Source organism: Sorghum bicolor, chromosome 9 (assembly GCF_000003195.3).
Source record: "Sorghum bicolor cultivar BTx623 chromosome 9, Sorghum_bicolor_NCBIv3, whole genome shotgun sequence".
Taxonomy (NCBI): Eukaryota; Viridiplantae; Streptophyta; class Magnoliopsida; order Poales; family Poaceae; genus Sorghum; species Sorghum bicolor.
In genome coordinates, this window is record NC_012878.2 from 8,108,739 (window position 1) to 8,125,586 (window position 16,848).

A 16,848-nucleotide genomic window follows, 5' to 3' on the forward strand; every position below is an offset into this window, starting at 1 on the left:
CTAACTTGTGGTTCAAGCACTAACAAGTAATGTATGTGTCTACGTGCTCTTTAATCCAGTTGGTGATACAGGAAGAGATACACGGGGTTTATACTGGTTCAGCCGAGTGTACCCTACATCTAGTGTGAAGCGAAGTCTTGTATTATCCTGCACCCGAGATGCTTGTAGTAGGGGTTACAAGCGAGTTGCAAGAGAGGAAGTGTGTCCCAGGTCTTGGCTTTGGATGTAGTGTGCGAGGGTTAGCTCGTGTTGACGTTAGTCTGTCGGGATCTCTTGTGTCCGTGTGTGTGGTTGATCTTTTTTCACCTGTCTCTGTCCTCCCTCCCCTTTTATAGTTTCAAGAAGAATCAGGGGATACATGTGTTTATGTCATGACATCGTGGTGTTGATCCGAGGCGTGGGTTAGGGCATGGTGTCGTACGGTGGGTAAGGCGCTCCATCCCTGATGTTGTTGTTGGTCGTGGTCGTGGTATGGATGCTCCTATTGCTCATGCCGGGCCATGCCGACACTGTGGACAAGATGCTTGCTCCTATGGTCGCCGTGTTGACCCATCTAGGTCATCCTTCGAGGCCTCTTTCCCTTAATCTGTGTTCAGGAGTCCTGACAGGTCCATGGCTACAGTGCTTGAGATTTGATGCTGCCCATTCCTCCTAACCCGATCACACGTATAGTGACACGAGCCAAGCGCTACAGTGATGGGAGTAGGCAGCATAGTGCGTGCCATGCCATGCATGCATGACATGGGTGTTAGGTAGTGCCCCACGTCCCATCTATCGTACAGTAGTTGCTTGATGTGCGTAAGAAGCCTAAAGTGCTTTTATTGGGAAAAGGGCACCCGATCCTAGGCTTGGGTGAGGCAGAAGAAATCGTCTGAAACTTGGCCTCGGGTGAGACGGAAAACGTCCGAGGCTTGGCTTTAGGCGAGACAGAAGACGTCCGAGGCTTGGCCTCGGGCGAGACAGAAATCGTTCTCCTATCGCTCGTGGCCCACCTTGGGCCGAAGCGGAACAGTTTTGGTATTGTTTAAAGGCCCAGATGGGAGATGACTTTTGGGTGGCCCGGCTGTCCTCTCTCCAAGGCCGACAGTGACCTCGAGCCTGTGGAGGAATTGGTTACTCCTTTGGAGGCTTTTTGGTCTTTTACCAAGAGTGTTTCTTCCACGACCAATGTTCTTTTTCGTGAGTAATTGATGTCCTTTGGTAGGTGCGCACGAGCGCACCCGCTGGGTGTAGATCTTGAGGCCTTGAAGGGATGTGTTATCCCTTCAAGGGCTTTTGTTGATTTGGTGCGTGGGGTACCTGTAGAGGGGAGTCGCGTTCTACACGCGAGCTGTTTTGGCTTTGGCCTTGGTGCGGGAGCAAACCCCAAGCCCTTGTGCATGGCCATGGGTCGGTCAGGGACTTACCGGCTTTTAACGTCCCTCATTCATCCTTTTCATTCAAGAAGGGGTGGGTGGTGCTGTGCTACCCTCGGTGGGCAAGCTATGGTGCTCCCGATGAGCTGCTAACATGTCAATCCAAGTGGAGGCCTGAGCCCATTCGCTAGGGGTCGGCTAACAGCCACATAGGCGCGCTCCATGATATCCGAGGGCAGTCTTGGTGGATCTCGAAACTATTCGCTAAGTTCTGAGGGCTCCGTGCCTCCCTTAATGGGATTCCACAAACGAGACACTCGCTTGGGTCTCGGATAGAGTTTTTGGGACGTGGTGAGCCTCTATTGTGCTCGGGCCTTAGCCTCATCGGGGCTCATCCTCTGCCATCTCTCGCTCCGTTATCCTGGGGCAACCGTCAAACCCAAGAGTCGGACCAGTCTCGGAACCCCTGGACCGTAAGGGGTCAAACCCCAAAATTTTCGTGAACTAAGGCATTGTTTAGATCCAAAAAAATTTGGACGTTTGTATTTGGCACATTATTGTTCAAACATGAACTAAGAAGGCTTAAAAGATTCGTGTCGTAAATTACAGGTAAACTGTGTAATTAATTATTCTTTTTATCTATATTTAATATTCAATGCATGTATTGTAAGATTTGATGTGATGAGGAATCTTGAAATGTTTTTAGATTTTAGATGAAACTAAGCATGGCAGAAAATATTTTGATTGATTTGTTATGAGAAAAAAATATTACTAAATAGCTTACGGATTGGGCTAATAAGCTTTAGCGAATAAGTTGGGCTTAACAAGAGAGAAAAAGAGAGACTTGGGAGGGGAAGGAAACGCCAAACGTAGTAGAGTACTGTTCCTTATTAAAAAAAGAATACGCAGCGCAATCATTTCCCGGCGGCCATTTCACAACTGTTCCTGCAAGGCTGCAAAAGCCAACAGAGGCGTTGCAGTGGATCATTGGGCAGAGATATGGAGTGGCACTGTGGCAGCGGGAGGAGCAGTAATATACGTACTCGTCCTAAAAAAATTTATAAATCTCACGTCTAACGTGTAACAGTTATTACTAAATTAATCATTGAGTATATTTTATGATAAATCTATCGATATATACTATAAAGACAAATCTCACTAAGCTAATTCTCTTACACCTCCTTATACCACGTTATCATTCACTTCTTCTGCTGCTGCATGCAATTAAATGTCCACTTACAAATAGTTTCAGTCGTGATCTCCTTTCTTCCTCCTCTGAAACTGACTACTAAAATTATATATAGATGACTCAATATACTATAGTGAGACCATATTTATACTTCTCTTCATATCTGCAGCAGCGCGGTCTCCTAGTTTTTAAGATACTGATACTCATATTTTTTTATAAATCTATTTAAATTTATAATTATTTAACTCCTTGAAAAGTGTGATTTTAATTATTTTAATGATAAAGAGAGTAATGCATCCGTGGATGTAATTCTAAGTTTAGACTGAGTTAAAGTCCCTTAATTGGTTATTAACCTAAGCTTTTAAACGGACAAAATGGTCACATATTGTTTAGCTATTTAATCAGATTAAATGGCCGCTTAAAGGGACTAATAAAGGGTGATTGAACTGAATAAAGAACCGTTTAAACGGATATGATAAAGCCCAGTGTATCATTTATACAACATGTATGCTTAACTATTAATTGTGCGTATATCACTTGGTTGGGTTACTTTTTTTTTTAAGCCTCTCATCTCATCTGTTGATGCGCACGCTCACACACTATATGTACATTACTAGACCTACAACTACACACATCCTTCTAGAGATCATCGGGACCAACATAGCTCCGTAAACGATGGGCACATCGTAATCCCTTTGTGGCATCACATGGAGAAAGGTTGTAGAAATTTGGGAATAAATCCCGATGAGCACTCGGTTCGAACAGTAGTTGCGGGCAGGCTGCACACCGCAAGGCTTGCCATCCAAGCTTGCAGCTCGGTCTCGGTTGGGTTACTTTATAATAGCATGTATCCACCTAGGTTCAAAATCATTGATTAACACAGTATTCATATTTTTTAATCTATTATAGGCTTAATAATCTGACTTAGAATCAACATCTATGTTGTGATAAAAACACTTCTTTAGATTAACTAACTTTAAAGAAAATATTATTAATATTTATAACTATATAAATATATATTTTATAAGTAACTTAATAATACTTATTTAGTATCACATATGTTAGTATTTTTCTGTATAGTTGGTTCAATCTAAAACTATTTGACTACTCGACTAGCGAGAATTATATTATTTCTGGGATGGGAGAGTGGATGGTTTCGAAATGTGTCTACTACTACAGTTTGCATCGCATGCTCACTATTTTCCGTACTACATCATCTTTTTTTTCTTCCTACTTTTTGACTCTGAAATTTTGTATGAAATTTGAAAATACAAGCATGGTGGGAATTTGGATCTGATTCATGAGAGCCCTTGGAAATTTTACTACTTTTTGTGTGGTTCTTCCTCCCTGACTCCGCTACCAAACGAGGAGTACCTTTATTTAGTTCTGAGAGGTACATTTTATTTTATTTCTACCCACACACAATTCATCACATGAGACAATTCTACAAATGCCCCCTTCATCATGCCCTTTCTCGGTTCAGTGCTCTTCTTGACACTCAGCAGTCACCACTCCAGCTCTAGCCGCCCATGAACAATTCTATCCTGTTTCAGCTCGCTCGGTTTCTAGCAAAAGTCAACACAGCAAGCATCCACTTACTCCCTGCCATGCAACTCTCTGCCCTAGCAGGCTAGCACTACTAGCAGCATGCATGAAGATTTTCAATTTTCATGATGATCTCATTGCATGGCACCTTCAGTACCATTTTCAATTCAGAGCATCATTGTTTATTTCAGTTTGCAACTAGCAAACAGACATGTTTTCCCTTAGGTTGCAGAGAGATTAAACAAGTGGGTAAAGCCTAAAAGCATGTGTGTTAGTGGCGCGCTTATCTTCTTATCTCAAGCATGCTTTCGCCCTGTTCTCAACCCCACATGCTCCCTCACATGTCACGTTATTCTTTTGCCTCCGTCGTGTGCTAAAGTGACTCCATCCATTATCATGGCTCCAAGAAAAATTTCCTACTGGCTTATTGCTCACATTTGCAGTTCATCGACCATAATGCAGCAATGTTAATTTTAACACGAAGAACTAGATGGCGGCTCTTCATATTTTTCAAATAATAATTATCAGTTCTCCATATATATATGTAGAAACTTTATATAAAGCACAGTATATAGTGGCAGTAATAAAGGTGTACTCTGTTTTTAAAACTTGAGTAAAAGTCTGATTCAACTCTCCACCTCCCCGCGACACATGTGCACCCTACTAGTCACTAAGGCCATCTTCAATGGGAGTTTCATGACACAGTTTTCAACACATCAATATTTTGGAAACAGTGCATAGAAGTTTCATGGGGATGAAACTCTCTCTACTCCCATGAAACTATTATCATCTCTCTCTTCATTAATATAGCGCCACATCAGCATATTTAATGTGCATGAAACTCTAATGAAACCCCATTGAGACTGGCCTAAATTTGAATAAACCGCTCGAACTTCATATTGGACAACAAGCGCATCTAAACTTTTAAAACCAGATAAAATACATCTCTTGATCATTTTAAAGTGATTTATTGGGTGGTTTTGCTAACATTATAGTACAGCCCACCTGCCAGAGGTGGTCCCTCTTGAAGCCATATGACTACAAAATTTATACCAAAATTGTAAAGTCTTGACAAGATCTACAACTTTGTAGTTGAGTAATTTTTATTTGAGATCTTTTAGTGGATCCAATATTCAGTTTAAGTAATCGTATTTCATTCTTTTATTTTTCAAACGATTTCATATGTTGATAATTCCCAATAAGATACACAACATTGTAGTTAACAACTTCTTTGCCTGAGATAGCTTGGACTATATATTCATTTTAAGTTCTCTAGATTTGAGATAATTTTTCTAAATTTTTCAAACGACCTCGGATGCCAATATATTGTGAAGTTCTCAATAAGTTCTTCATCTTATTAGTTGAAAGTATTTTTATTTGATGTTCAATAGAGGCCTAAATATTCATTTTAATCTCTTAAATTTTGAAATTTAAATTTTTGGGCCCAAAAACCTGATATCATTCAAAACATCACATCTTTAAACACTGGAGGAGTAATTGATTTGCCAACTTCCCAGCTTGTATTGCATTAAGAACCACTGAAAAAAAGCCAAAACAAGGAAAATGTAAGGAGCGGCAAAAGGTTGATGTTGTACCAAGACTACGAACCGTAAATATACATTTGTACAACTAGGAGATACTCCGCGTGTTGCTACCGGAATGCGAATTAGTGGATTGCATGGCAAGATGATATGAACAAATAAAATACTTATACGTGTTTTACTAATGTAGACATTACAATTGTATGGCTAGCGAATTTTAATTGTATCTGATATTGGACAGCTTGCATGTTTAGAGAAATATAGTGACTTACTGACGTGGGCATTTTTCATGAGATAGTGGATTTTTAATTATGTGTGATAGTGGGTCGTTTAGTTTGATAGTTTGTATGTTGAGAGAAGTAGGTAGTACGGTTTAGCTTTACAGGATAAGATTGTGTATTTATGAACTCGAGAACAATTGGACTTGAAAGTTTGGTCTTGTTTAGGCTTTGTTTACTTCCAAAATATTTTGCAAAATATGAATAGTACTATTTTCGTTTGTATTTGACAAATATTGTCCAATCATGGACTAACTAGGCTTAAAATATTCGTCTCGCAAATTACAGATGAACTGCGTAATTAGTTTTTATTTTTGTCTATATTTAATGTTTCATGCATGCATATAAAGATTCGATGTGATGGGGAATATGAAAAATTTTGTAATTTTTTTTAACTAAACAAGGCCCTAAGATCTGTTTTTTTTTGGGAGGGGAGAGGGGGTCAGTTTTAGGTCTGTATGTATTTGAAGAACATGAGAGTTTTCGGTTAAATAGATAGATAGATAGATAGATTGAACCACTGGTCTGCAATTCAAATTAGTAATGTGAAGTAGTAGTGGAGAAAGTGAAAACACAAAAATCTCAATGCATTTTTAGATGGTGTAGAAGCATTTTTAAAGCTTTGATTAGTTCACCCTAAAACAAAAAACTTTTCAAGATTCTCTATTACATCGAATCTTGCGGCACATGCATGAAGCATTAAATATAGATGAAAACAAAAGCTAATTACACAGTTTGGTTGTAAATCGCGAGACGAATTTTTTAAGTCTAGTTACTCTATAATTGAACAACATTTACCAAATAAAATGAAAATGCTGTAGTGTCAAAATCAAAAAACTTTATAAACAACGCTATGATTCGGTGAGGCGGAGAGGACAGAGAGTGTAGAGAAGCAGAGTATATACTCCTACGTTGGCTGCTTGGAAAAGGCAACGGTGAAGGTACTGCTAGGGAGGGAGAGATGCTGACTGCTCAAGCATGACCGGGACTGGGGGCTTTCCGGTTACCGGTCGGCTGTCCCTCCCCTCCCCGTTGTAGCACTGCACTACACACTGCTACTGCTAGTGCTTTGCTGCAGCCTGCAGTGAACGAACGAGAAAAATTCACGAGAGAGAGAGAGAGAAAGGGGTTGAAACTTGAAAGGCACGCAGCATCTGCACTGCAGCAGCACAAGCAATGCTGCTGCTGCCGCTGCCGCTGCGCCCGCGAATCTCTTGCCTTTCCCGCTGCTCTCGCTCTCGAGAGCTCAAAACCTTGTCCCATCTCGCAAGATCAGCGCAGGCACAGCTTTCCCCCTTCCTTGGCTGGCCCTGGCCTTTCCTGCCTGCTCCTCGGGCGCAGCGACCGCCTGCCGCTCACACTGCTAGGTGCTCGAGTGGAGTTCTGCCTGCGTCCTCTGTCCTCTCTCTCCTCCTCCTCCTCTTTTCTTGATGCAGTTGTCCGTTCGTCCAACCAACCCACGTATCCCACCTATATATGCCTCCTGCCAGTAGCCACCCTCGTGTCTGTGTGTGAGCGGCTGAGATCCCCGTTTCATCAGAGTCGTAGCTGTGCCTAGGCTGCTGCTGCTGCTGCTGCGACTTGACTGTTCGAGCACAGCTGCGTCTGCGTCCACCAGCGTATAGATAGGAGCAAAGCTGCGTCTACGTAGGAGACAGGAAGAGGGTGGGCTGTATCCTGTGTGTGTGAGAGAGGCAGAGAACAGAGAGCAGAGAGCCGTGAGGATCGCAATCGGAGATGGCTCGGAATGGCGGCTTCGGCGATGACGACGAGGGGAGCGGCCTCGAGCTCAGCCTGGGCCTCCCGGGCTACTTCTCCGCATCGCCAACCCAAGCTGCAGGAGGTGCCGCCGCGTTCCTTCTCCCTCATGTGCTTCTTTGCCTGATCAGGAAGGAACGAGTTCCATGGCATACCGATCGTTGTGTTTTCTGTTCCCCTGGTGGTTTCAGGTTTCGAGGAGAAAGCGAACAGCGGCTCTGCTTCTGCTGCTGCGCGAGCGAAGGGCGGCAGCAATGGCTTCAAAGCCAGGTAACCGATGAACCTTCGTTACTCTGCTGCTTGTCCTGCTTTTCCTTGCTCTGCTGTTCTTTTTCTTCATCATCTGCAAGTCATTTCAACCCTTCAGGCAGGCGGCGGCAGCTGCTCCGGTGGTGGGATGGCCGCCGGTGCGCGCATTCCGTCGCAACCTCGCTTCGACGTCGTTGTCCTCCAAGCCGTCCCGCGAGCCACCATCATGCCAGCAGAGAGGCAACAACGAGCCCGCAAGCAACAAGCCACGGATGGCCGCCGTGGAGGCCGGCAACAAGGGCCTGTTCGTCAAGGTCAACATGGACGGCGTCCCCATCGGCCGGAAGCTCGACCTCGGCGCGCACGCCGGCTACGACACGCTTTCCGCCGCCGTCGACCACCTCTTCCGCGGCCTCCTCGCCGGTACGTCCGTCCGTCCGTCCGTGCGGATCACCACACCACCGTGCCAGCCGGTATCCCAACTGACGATCTCCGCTTTGCCGCCAGCTCAAGCATCAGGGTCAGGCGGCGAGCAGCAGCCGATCGCGGGGATCCTCAACGGCGGCGGCGGCGGCGGCCGCGAGTACACGCTGGTGTACGAGGACGACGAGGGCGACCAGATGCTGGTCGGCGACGTGCCGTGGCCGTGAGTTCACCAGAAGATCATTTCTCTGCTCTTCTTCCCTTGCAATCGCCAACCCGCGCGCCTGCTCTGTTTACTGACCGACCAAGTTTTTCTTGATTGGTTCTTTGCGTTGGACCAGGATGTTCATCGCCTCCGCCAGGCGGCTGCGCGTGCTGAGGAGCTCCGATCTGAACCCGTCGTCGGTCAGTGTGAAATCTGTTTGTGCTGGTGATGTTGTAGCCTGGAAAATGTTTGTCTGATCTGACCCCTGCTTCCTTTGCTCTTGCTTTTGTTGCAGCTGAGGGCAGCGAGCAGGAAGAGAGCTGCAGCTTAGTGATGAACTGGTGTACCACCCTGGAGTCTGAACATTTTGCGGCCCTTTTCGGAAGGCCGCCTGTGTAAAATTGAAGACGTTCCGTCGATTTTGGCCACCATTACCATCCTGTGATCAAGTAGGGAAGCAAGAATCTAGTAGTCGGTCGGTAGGATCAATCATCATGTAATCCTAGTGCTGTAGGGCCTGCAGTGTCTGAACTTTTCTCAAAGTTTAACGAGGTTTCTTGGCGCTGGGTAGGACATTGGGTACAAATGATCGAGCTCGCCAGGGCCCATGGGCCATGCCGCGGTGATACTACTTCATTTGTTGCTCGGCTACTTCATCTTCCTTCGTGACCTGTGGCGGCCTACTTCTTAGTTTTTATTTTCGTGAAAAAAAATTTAGCTAGATTTTTCTTCTCGATTTTTACGAGTCGAGATGAACCCCGTGGAACACAATTCAAACATACAAAAAAAATACAGGGTCCATGTACACATAGATTGAGGTGGATATACGTTTTTAAGAAAAGTTATGCTAGTCTCTCTCTCTCTCTACACAATCTTTTGGCCCATTGAAACAAAAAAAGCCCATAAACACTCCAGTGGTTGAACACAAGGGAAAAGTCCACATTACCTTCTTCGACTTTCATCAAAAGTTCACTTTTCCTACCTAAACTCAAAAGCTAGGCAAAACATCTCCTCTAAACCGTTCACCTATCTCTCCGGCCCCGGTTATAAGCGGTTTTGAACACAGTTTTGTCTTTTTATTTTTTATTTATTTTAGCTGATTTTTTAAAAAATCATAATAAATCACATAAAAATCATAAAAATAAAAAGGTCAAATTTTATTGGACTTATATGAGTAGATCTTCGTGAACATATAATATGGTATGCGTTAGTATAAAATTTTTTATGTAGCTTTAGATCTATATTTTTCTGTAATTAAATAAAATAATTTACAATTGCAGTTTTTATGGTCCAATTATGGTGATTTTTTATGATAGGCTAATTATTGTATGCTTAAGCTGTAGTAAAAATTTCATACTCATCGGATCATGTATAACTTAGTTATATATTTATTTAGGTTTATGCTTGTTAAATATAAATAAATCTATAACTTAGCTATAGTTCAATCATACAATAATTAACCCACCATAAAAATTTACCACAATTGAACCATAGAAAGTGCAACTATGAATTATTCTAATTAATTATAGAGTATCATATTATATGTTTATTGTGTAGACCTACTCACGTGAAGTCCAACAAAACTAGATTTTCAATTTTATGATTTTTTTAAAGATTCAGCCGAAATAAAGAAAAAACAAAACCGTTTTCAAAACTGATTATAATAGGGCTAGGGAGAAAAGATGAATGGCTTTAAAAGTTGAAGAAGATGTTTTGCCCGATTTTAAAGTTTAGGAGAGAAAAAAACAGATTTTCACAAAAGTTGAGAGGTAACTTGAAATTTTTCTTAAAACAATTCCATGCTGCTAGCGCCTGCTATAGATGGCCATATGACCGTCAGGACTGGCCCCGCATGGCATGGGCTCAAAAACGCACGGTCCAATATTGCCGGGCAACACATGGCTGCGCCGAAGGAGCCCATGGGCCTTGGGCCGGCTCAATAAGCATGCCAGGCTGGCCCAATAAACACCGCACGCCCTACAGGCCGGGCCGAGCATTATCAGGAGCCTGTGACGTCACTCAAAGCCATCGCAGAGCACATATGCAAGAATTACCAGATGAGAGTCGAGTCTGACGCAGAAGACAAGACGACGACTCAAATCTAAAAGCAGCATCTTTCGAATTGTTTTGAACACTTCTATGATTTATGTTTTTTTCTATCACATCTAGTGATTATTAAGATGGACTCAATTATTGGTGCCCATGTCAAGTCAGTTGTTGCCTGAATCTCTTCAAGCTCTGGCTTTCATATATTGCCTAATCTCGAATTAAAGTTAAGTGGCACTATTCATTTTGTTTTGGACCGCTGGCCTCTCTCCTGGGGTACGAGTGTAGGACTAGGCTCTCAAGGAGATGAACCAGAGGTACAGCTGCTCCATCTCAACTGACTGGAAAGCTGAAGTCACATCACCTCTTTCTAAATAACAAAGGAAACCCTCAACTCACCAGCTCACAAGGATTCCGCATAGCAACTTTCCATTAGAACATGTGCTTGGCAAATTCCAAGCAAACTTGTTTTTGGAAACATACAGGAGGAATTCACAACAGGTACATGACGACTGCCAGGAACCAGCACAACGACACACGGCCATTCTGTGGTGGTACTATTACTGGGACTGAGCAGCTGCGATCAGGGCGGCTCCGAGGCCAGACCCGTCCTTGGTGAGCTTCACCACCAACGACTTCGACGCCTCCTCCCCGAGCAGCTCCACCAGCGTGCTCTCCAGGCACTTCCTGAACTCGGCGTAGTGCTCAAACAGGCCGCCGTCGATGGCGACGACGGACCGGCGCTCGTCGCCGGGCACTGCTCTCCCTATCTTCCTGAGGATCCCAACGATCCCTGCCGCGGCCAGCCGGGCAGACCTGCTGGTGACGATGTCACAGATCTCGACGACCATCTTCCTTGTATCCAAGGATGTGTCCATGATCTTGAGGTTGTCGGCCAGTTTCTGAGCCACGATTCTCAGGTCAGGCGTATCGTCATGGTGCATTGCAGAGATATCCGGAGTCCTGAAATGTCAAACATTACACAGCAACGTTTGATCAGCAGAAGTCACACTTTAATTTAACTTTTGTATGTATGTTAAGAAGTTAAAAAATAACAGACAACTCTTTAAATAAAAGATATTTGTATATACCTCAGAATGAAGCGAGTTTTGAGCAAAGTGTGGCTGACATTGCCGAAGATTGAAGACTGTGATGCGATTTTAAGCAGCACCCTCCTTACAATTTCGCCAAGATACATTCCCGAAATCAACTTCTCGAAGATCTGAAAATAAGTAACAGTTAACTGTGTAAGCAAAGGGGTTTTCTTTACTAACATGAATAGGAGAATCATTGCCCATTCTTCCTGTCAAACCTACCTGTTCCCCTGGGTTTAAGCTTTCCTCATCTAAGGCTTCATCATATTCTGTGATTGGGAGGCAGGACGAGTCGAAGTTACCCCATTCTGTGTTTATCACCTGAAATGCAGAAAAGCATGGTGAGAAGACTGTAAAAAAGCACGAAGATAATCTTGTGCTGTCCACACAAGTCACATGAATGAAATGAGAAATATTATCAAGGCATCCAACTTTACCATGTTCCCTGATTTGGGTAACTCGCCCTCCAACTTCGGTATGGCGCTTGCCTCTTCAACGTACGCGGCATTTGAGCCAGTACCTAATATCACACCAATGACTACATCCTCATCATTGTACCGACCCGCGGCCAGTGTCCCAACGGTATCATTGATCTGAGGCATGAAAACGTATTGTCAACCTGTCATCCTAGTCTATGAAAGGGCTGTTTAATTTCTATGAGAACAGCTGAAATAGATCAGGTCAGAAGCTAAGGGCTAACCAGTGCAGCTACACGCATGTCGACGCCTTGCTTCTCCATGGCCGTCTGCAGCTCAGCGACAACATCCTCACCTACCTGAATAGTTTCAGAAATGCTATGGTATAAGAACTGTACAGACTTGCAAGATTTTTGCATAAAGCAGTCTAGAATTCACAGCCACAAAATGAAATAAAAATGAATACTTACAGCGTCATCGATCGAGAATGCCTTGGTCCACTTGATGAGCGTGCCTGATGCAATCGAAGTTTGTCGGACAGGGAAAGAGAATGTGAACCCAAGCTCTCTCTGCTTGTCATCATCAAACACATTGCTGTGCCCTTCTTCACTCGCGATGTACTTGGCTAACGCCGAAGCGATAAAACCGAACAGCTCCTGAAGAAGAATTCAGCACCCAATTAACACCATGGATGAGCTAGCTAGAGCCCGGGCGCAAATGGACAGTATACACAAATTAATAAACCGTGAAAATGTGTACTGTACTCACCGAAGCGTTGCCTGACATGAGGTGAGGAGGGATGGACACCTCCTTGGACTCTCGCTTGGCGACACGCTTGTCTTTCCCCGCCAGGTGCACGCGCAGGACGCGGAAGTTTGTTCCGCCCAGATCCAAGGCATAGAAGACACCCTCTTCGTTCCTGAGTTTTGCACAATTAGAACACGTAAGCAGAGATTGACAACAGGTGTAGTACAGAGCAGACACGGGCAGCTGGAAAAATCATAAAAATGACCATATCTGGCAGCAACTTTTATACGTTTTTTGTTTTGTATAGGACGACTTTTTATCAGGTTTGATTGACTTCCACCAAAAGCTAAGCTAACTTGTTTTCGTAGGCTGGACAGCCGGTGCAACAGATCACCGATGACTATTCAGTAGCAGCTGGCACCACGCAACTGACTGTTAAATTGTTGAGCAGGATACAGCAGATTGCTAACCACTAGCCAGGAAAGAACACAGCGAGGCAGAGCATCATGAATTGCGCCTGATTATTCGCCAAATTTCCTGTTTTGAGCTAAACCGAACCGTGCCTAATTATCCAACTAGCTTAGCCAGGTCGGATATACTCCCTCCATCCCTTGTCATTCCAAGAATCTTAGAGAGTCAAAACATTTTCATGTTTGACCAAAATTATAAAGAAAAATATTAAGATTTGTAACGTAAAGTGAGTATACTATGAAAATATAATTAAGAAAGAATCTAATGATACTTAGTTAGTACTGTAATAATTATTATTTTATAATATAAATTTGGTCAAAAACTTAGAAAAGTTTGAATCTTTAAGATTTTTGGAATGACTTACAATTTGAGATAGAGGGAGTATTAATTATCTCCATTATCAAGAGGAAAAAAACATAGAGAAAAGGGGAGGGGGGGGGGGGGGGGTGTTCACTGTGCGCTGGCATGGCACTCCAAGTCCAACCACCTCGCAGTTGCTGTGCTCCCAGGGCGTGCCAGCTTGCTGCAGCACATTGGATGGCAGGCAGGTAGGCAGGTCGATAGCAGGCTGGCAGACTCGCGAGCTGGCACGTGCTGCCGCAGGCACAAGGGTACGCGTTGACGCCAACACGCGGACGGACACGCCAGCACGGCTCGAGTTGAGCAGGAGGACACGCGTTCTATCCACGGAAGGGACCAACAAGAAGACAGCAGCTCGTGCTAGCAAACGAACTACAGCCAGTTCATAGTGCGAAACATAGCATAGCATCGATATGAATATGATGATGATGAAAGAAATCGTGTAGCAGTAGAATGCATGTAGTTAAAGAACAATTCTAGAAGTAAGTTTCGGGAATTCGGTTAATGGTACCAAAAGGAATAATTTACCCGGTGGGGAGATTGTCGACGTAGGAGATGATCATCTTGATCTTGCTGCCGCCCTCCTCGCGCAGCCCCGCGCGCATCTCCGCCTCCATGGCCGCCGCCACCTCGTTCAGCCGCGCCGCCGGCGCCGCGCACGCCTCGCGGAGCTCCGCCACCACCCGCTCCGCCGCCGCCGCCACCATGGTCGACCCCGGCCTCGTCGTCACCGTCGTCGAACAGCTAGCGGGCACCACCAACCTCCACGCTCGGTCAGCAACCGGGCCACCGGATGGGCAACAACACGAAAGCCGCGACCTTTGTTTGCGGCGCGAGAAGAGAATGCCAGATCCCTCGCCGGAATCTGAGATTTTTGGTCTCTCTCACAGGCCACACCGCCGACGAAGAAGATCTGTAATCTACGCGCTAATCCACTCGTGGAAAAAGGAAAATCGGTGAGCACGACCACCTTGGATTGGGAGGAGTCGTGGGTCTGGCCAGGAGGTTTTTATAGCATCCGTCCCCTCCAGGGACGAGGACGAGGACGAGGATAAAACTGTACGAGACGACAACGGGTTCCCATCGGCATCGAGGCCTAGAAGCGGCTGACTCGGACTCGTACCTGTGGATAAAATTGATTTTTTTTTTCTTGGGTTGGATTTGGATATTTGTAGTTATTGGGTTGAATTTGGATAATTTTTTATTTGGGTTGGATTTGGATATTTGTAATTTTTTCTTGGGTTGGATTTGGATCTCTGTAATTATTGGGTTGAATTTGGATAGCTGTAATTATTATTAACCCTTGCTGGATAAAGATAAAAGACCGGCGGCGGCGCATGGCCTTGCCAAGAGCGCTGCTTTGAATTCGCCTCCTCCGCCTCCGCCATTGCCCACGGGAAGCGCATGAACAGCTGCTTGGCTTTGACCAATGACCACTGCTGCAGCAGTTTTGTTTTTCCTTTTCTTTTTTTTGGGTACAATTGCCGCCGAAGCGCCGACATCAGTGTCATGTCACCCTAGTGCTCGCTGAGTCACTGGTCCCGTGATCCCGTGGGTGCTCCTGTAGTACAATCTCAGCCAGCTCGTGTTCCACGAGTCGCTGGTGATCATGAGAGGCTCAGAGCCTCTTCACTGGTCTAATTTTTTTTTATCACGCCGAAGCGCGTATTTCATTAACCAGGAGAGAGTTTTAAAGACAGAACAGACACGAACATAGAAACCAACTAACAAACAAACCAATAAGACCGAAGCGACCAGCAACCGCAGTTACCGCAGCCCAGCAAAGAAAAACAGAGCAAGGAAGCTTGCTCACAAGGACCCCGTCAAGAGAGAAAACAGAAACACAAAACAACCCAGGAGCCCGAGCACCCGGAAGTCAGCCGCCCAGAAACAGAGCACCAAGCTTTGTGAAACCTGCATGCAGTGGCGGAGCCAGGATTTTACGCCTGGGTATTCCGAGCATATAAAATTTTTTGATGTAATTGTACAATAGTAACAAGGCTTTGTTAATTTAGTTCCACCCAAAAATTAAAAACATTTTTAACATTTTTATCACATTGAATTTTGCAGCACATGTATGAAGTATTAAATATAGATAAAAAATAACTAATTACATAATTTATCTATAATTTATGAGATAATAAATCTTTTAAGCCTAGTTAGTCTATGGTTAGACAATAATTATCAAATACAAACGAAAACATCACCAAAAAAAAATTCGTGTAGAGAACTAAACAAGGCTTAAGCAACGTACAAGATCTGAACATAGTGTCATAGTGCCATTTTCTCTAATAATTTCGATGCAAATGTGCTAGTGTATGTGCTCACCTTGCCTCAAGCAGCAAGCCGGAGGCCGGAGGCCGGAACCGAAACCGTGGACATCGCCGGCTGCCGGAGCGCCGGGCTCGCCAGTCGTCACTGCCCACCGGTCGCCGAATCCAGGACGCTAGGGTCGGGAGTTGGTGCGATGCAGAGCGGTGCGATGCAATGTGAGTTGGGAGACTAGGGGGTTGTTTGGTTGCTAGCTACAATTTGCCACACTTTACTTTAGGCAAGTTTGACCAAATTAACAAGTGTTTGGTTGACAACTAAGTTTAGGCATATTCTTTTAGGCTCCACATGTCATAGAGTTTAAAAGTGTGGCAAGATTTTTTTAGGCATGACAAAGTGTGGCAACCAATTTGCTAGTCACACTTTTTATGGCTTGCCACACTTACCTAAAGTTAGTTGTGGTAGACTATGGCTAGCAACCAAACATCCTCTAAGAGCGGCAGCCAGGAAATGTTGCCATCTTTTTTTCTTTACTTTGTTGATTGAGCTGAAAATCACTGCTTTCTGTTGGGCTTTGGGCCAGATTTACATCATGTAGCAAACTATATATGTTATACTTATACGTATACATATATTTATTTGTGTTTATTTCCAAAATCTTGGGTATTCCATGGCATACAGGGGAATACCCCTGGCGCCGCCCGTGCCTGCATGACACCAAGCGTCAGCCTCCTCCTTGATCAGCAACGCCCGTTGTTGCGCCGTCGTCGAGGTTCCCCTGAAAGTGCGGTCATTCCGTTCCTTCCAAAGAGACCAACCCAACAGGAAGAAGAAAGAATCGAAGCCCTTCCTGATCGACTTTGGCAAAAGCTTCCTCACGCGCAGCCACCAGGGAATGGC

The 16,848-nt window shown here is 44.6% G+C and overlaps 2 protein-coding genes across 2 annotated transcripts; one reads left to right on the top strand and one right to left on the bottom strand.

The window, feature by feature from the left end:
* LOC8055698 (auxin-responsive protein IAA16) lies at positions 7,080 to 9,396 on the top strand. The gene is made up of 6 exons (XM_002439357.2): positions 7,080 to 7,751; positions 7,858 to 7,936; positions 8,034 to 8,338; positions 8,423 to 8,561; positions 8,680 to 8,743; positions 8,839 to 9,396. The coding sequence occupies exons 1-6, from the start codon at positions 7,646 to 7,648 to the stop codon at positions 8,872 to 8,874; spliced, it is 729 nt and encodes a 242-aa protein (XP_002439402.1). The 5' UTR covers positions 7,080 to 7,645; the 3' UTR covers positions 8,875 to 9,396.
* On the bottom strand, positions 10,990 to 14,741 carry LOC8055699 (hexokinase-7). Its single transcript, XM_002440690.2, has 8 exons — positions 14,206 to 14,741; positions 12,868 to 13,018; positions 12,570 to 12,755; positions 12,384 to 12,458; positions 12,121 to 12,276; positions 11,906 to 12,004; positions 11,681 to 11,811; positions 10,990 to 11,552 (listed from the first exon to the last, which is right to left on the bottom strand). The coding sequence occupies exons 1-8, from the start codon at positions 14,382 to 14,384 to the stop codon at positions 11,150 to 11,152; spliced, it is 1,380 nt and encodes a 459-aa protein (XP_002440735.1). The 5' UTR covers positions 14,385 to 14,741; the 3' UTR covers positions 10,990 to 11,149.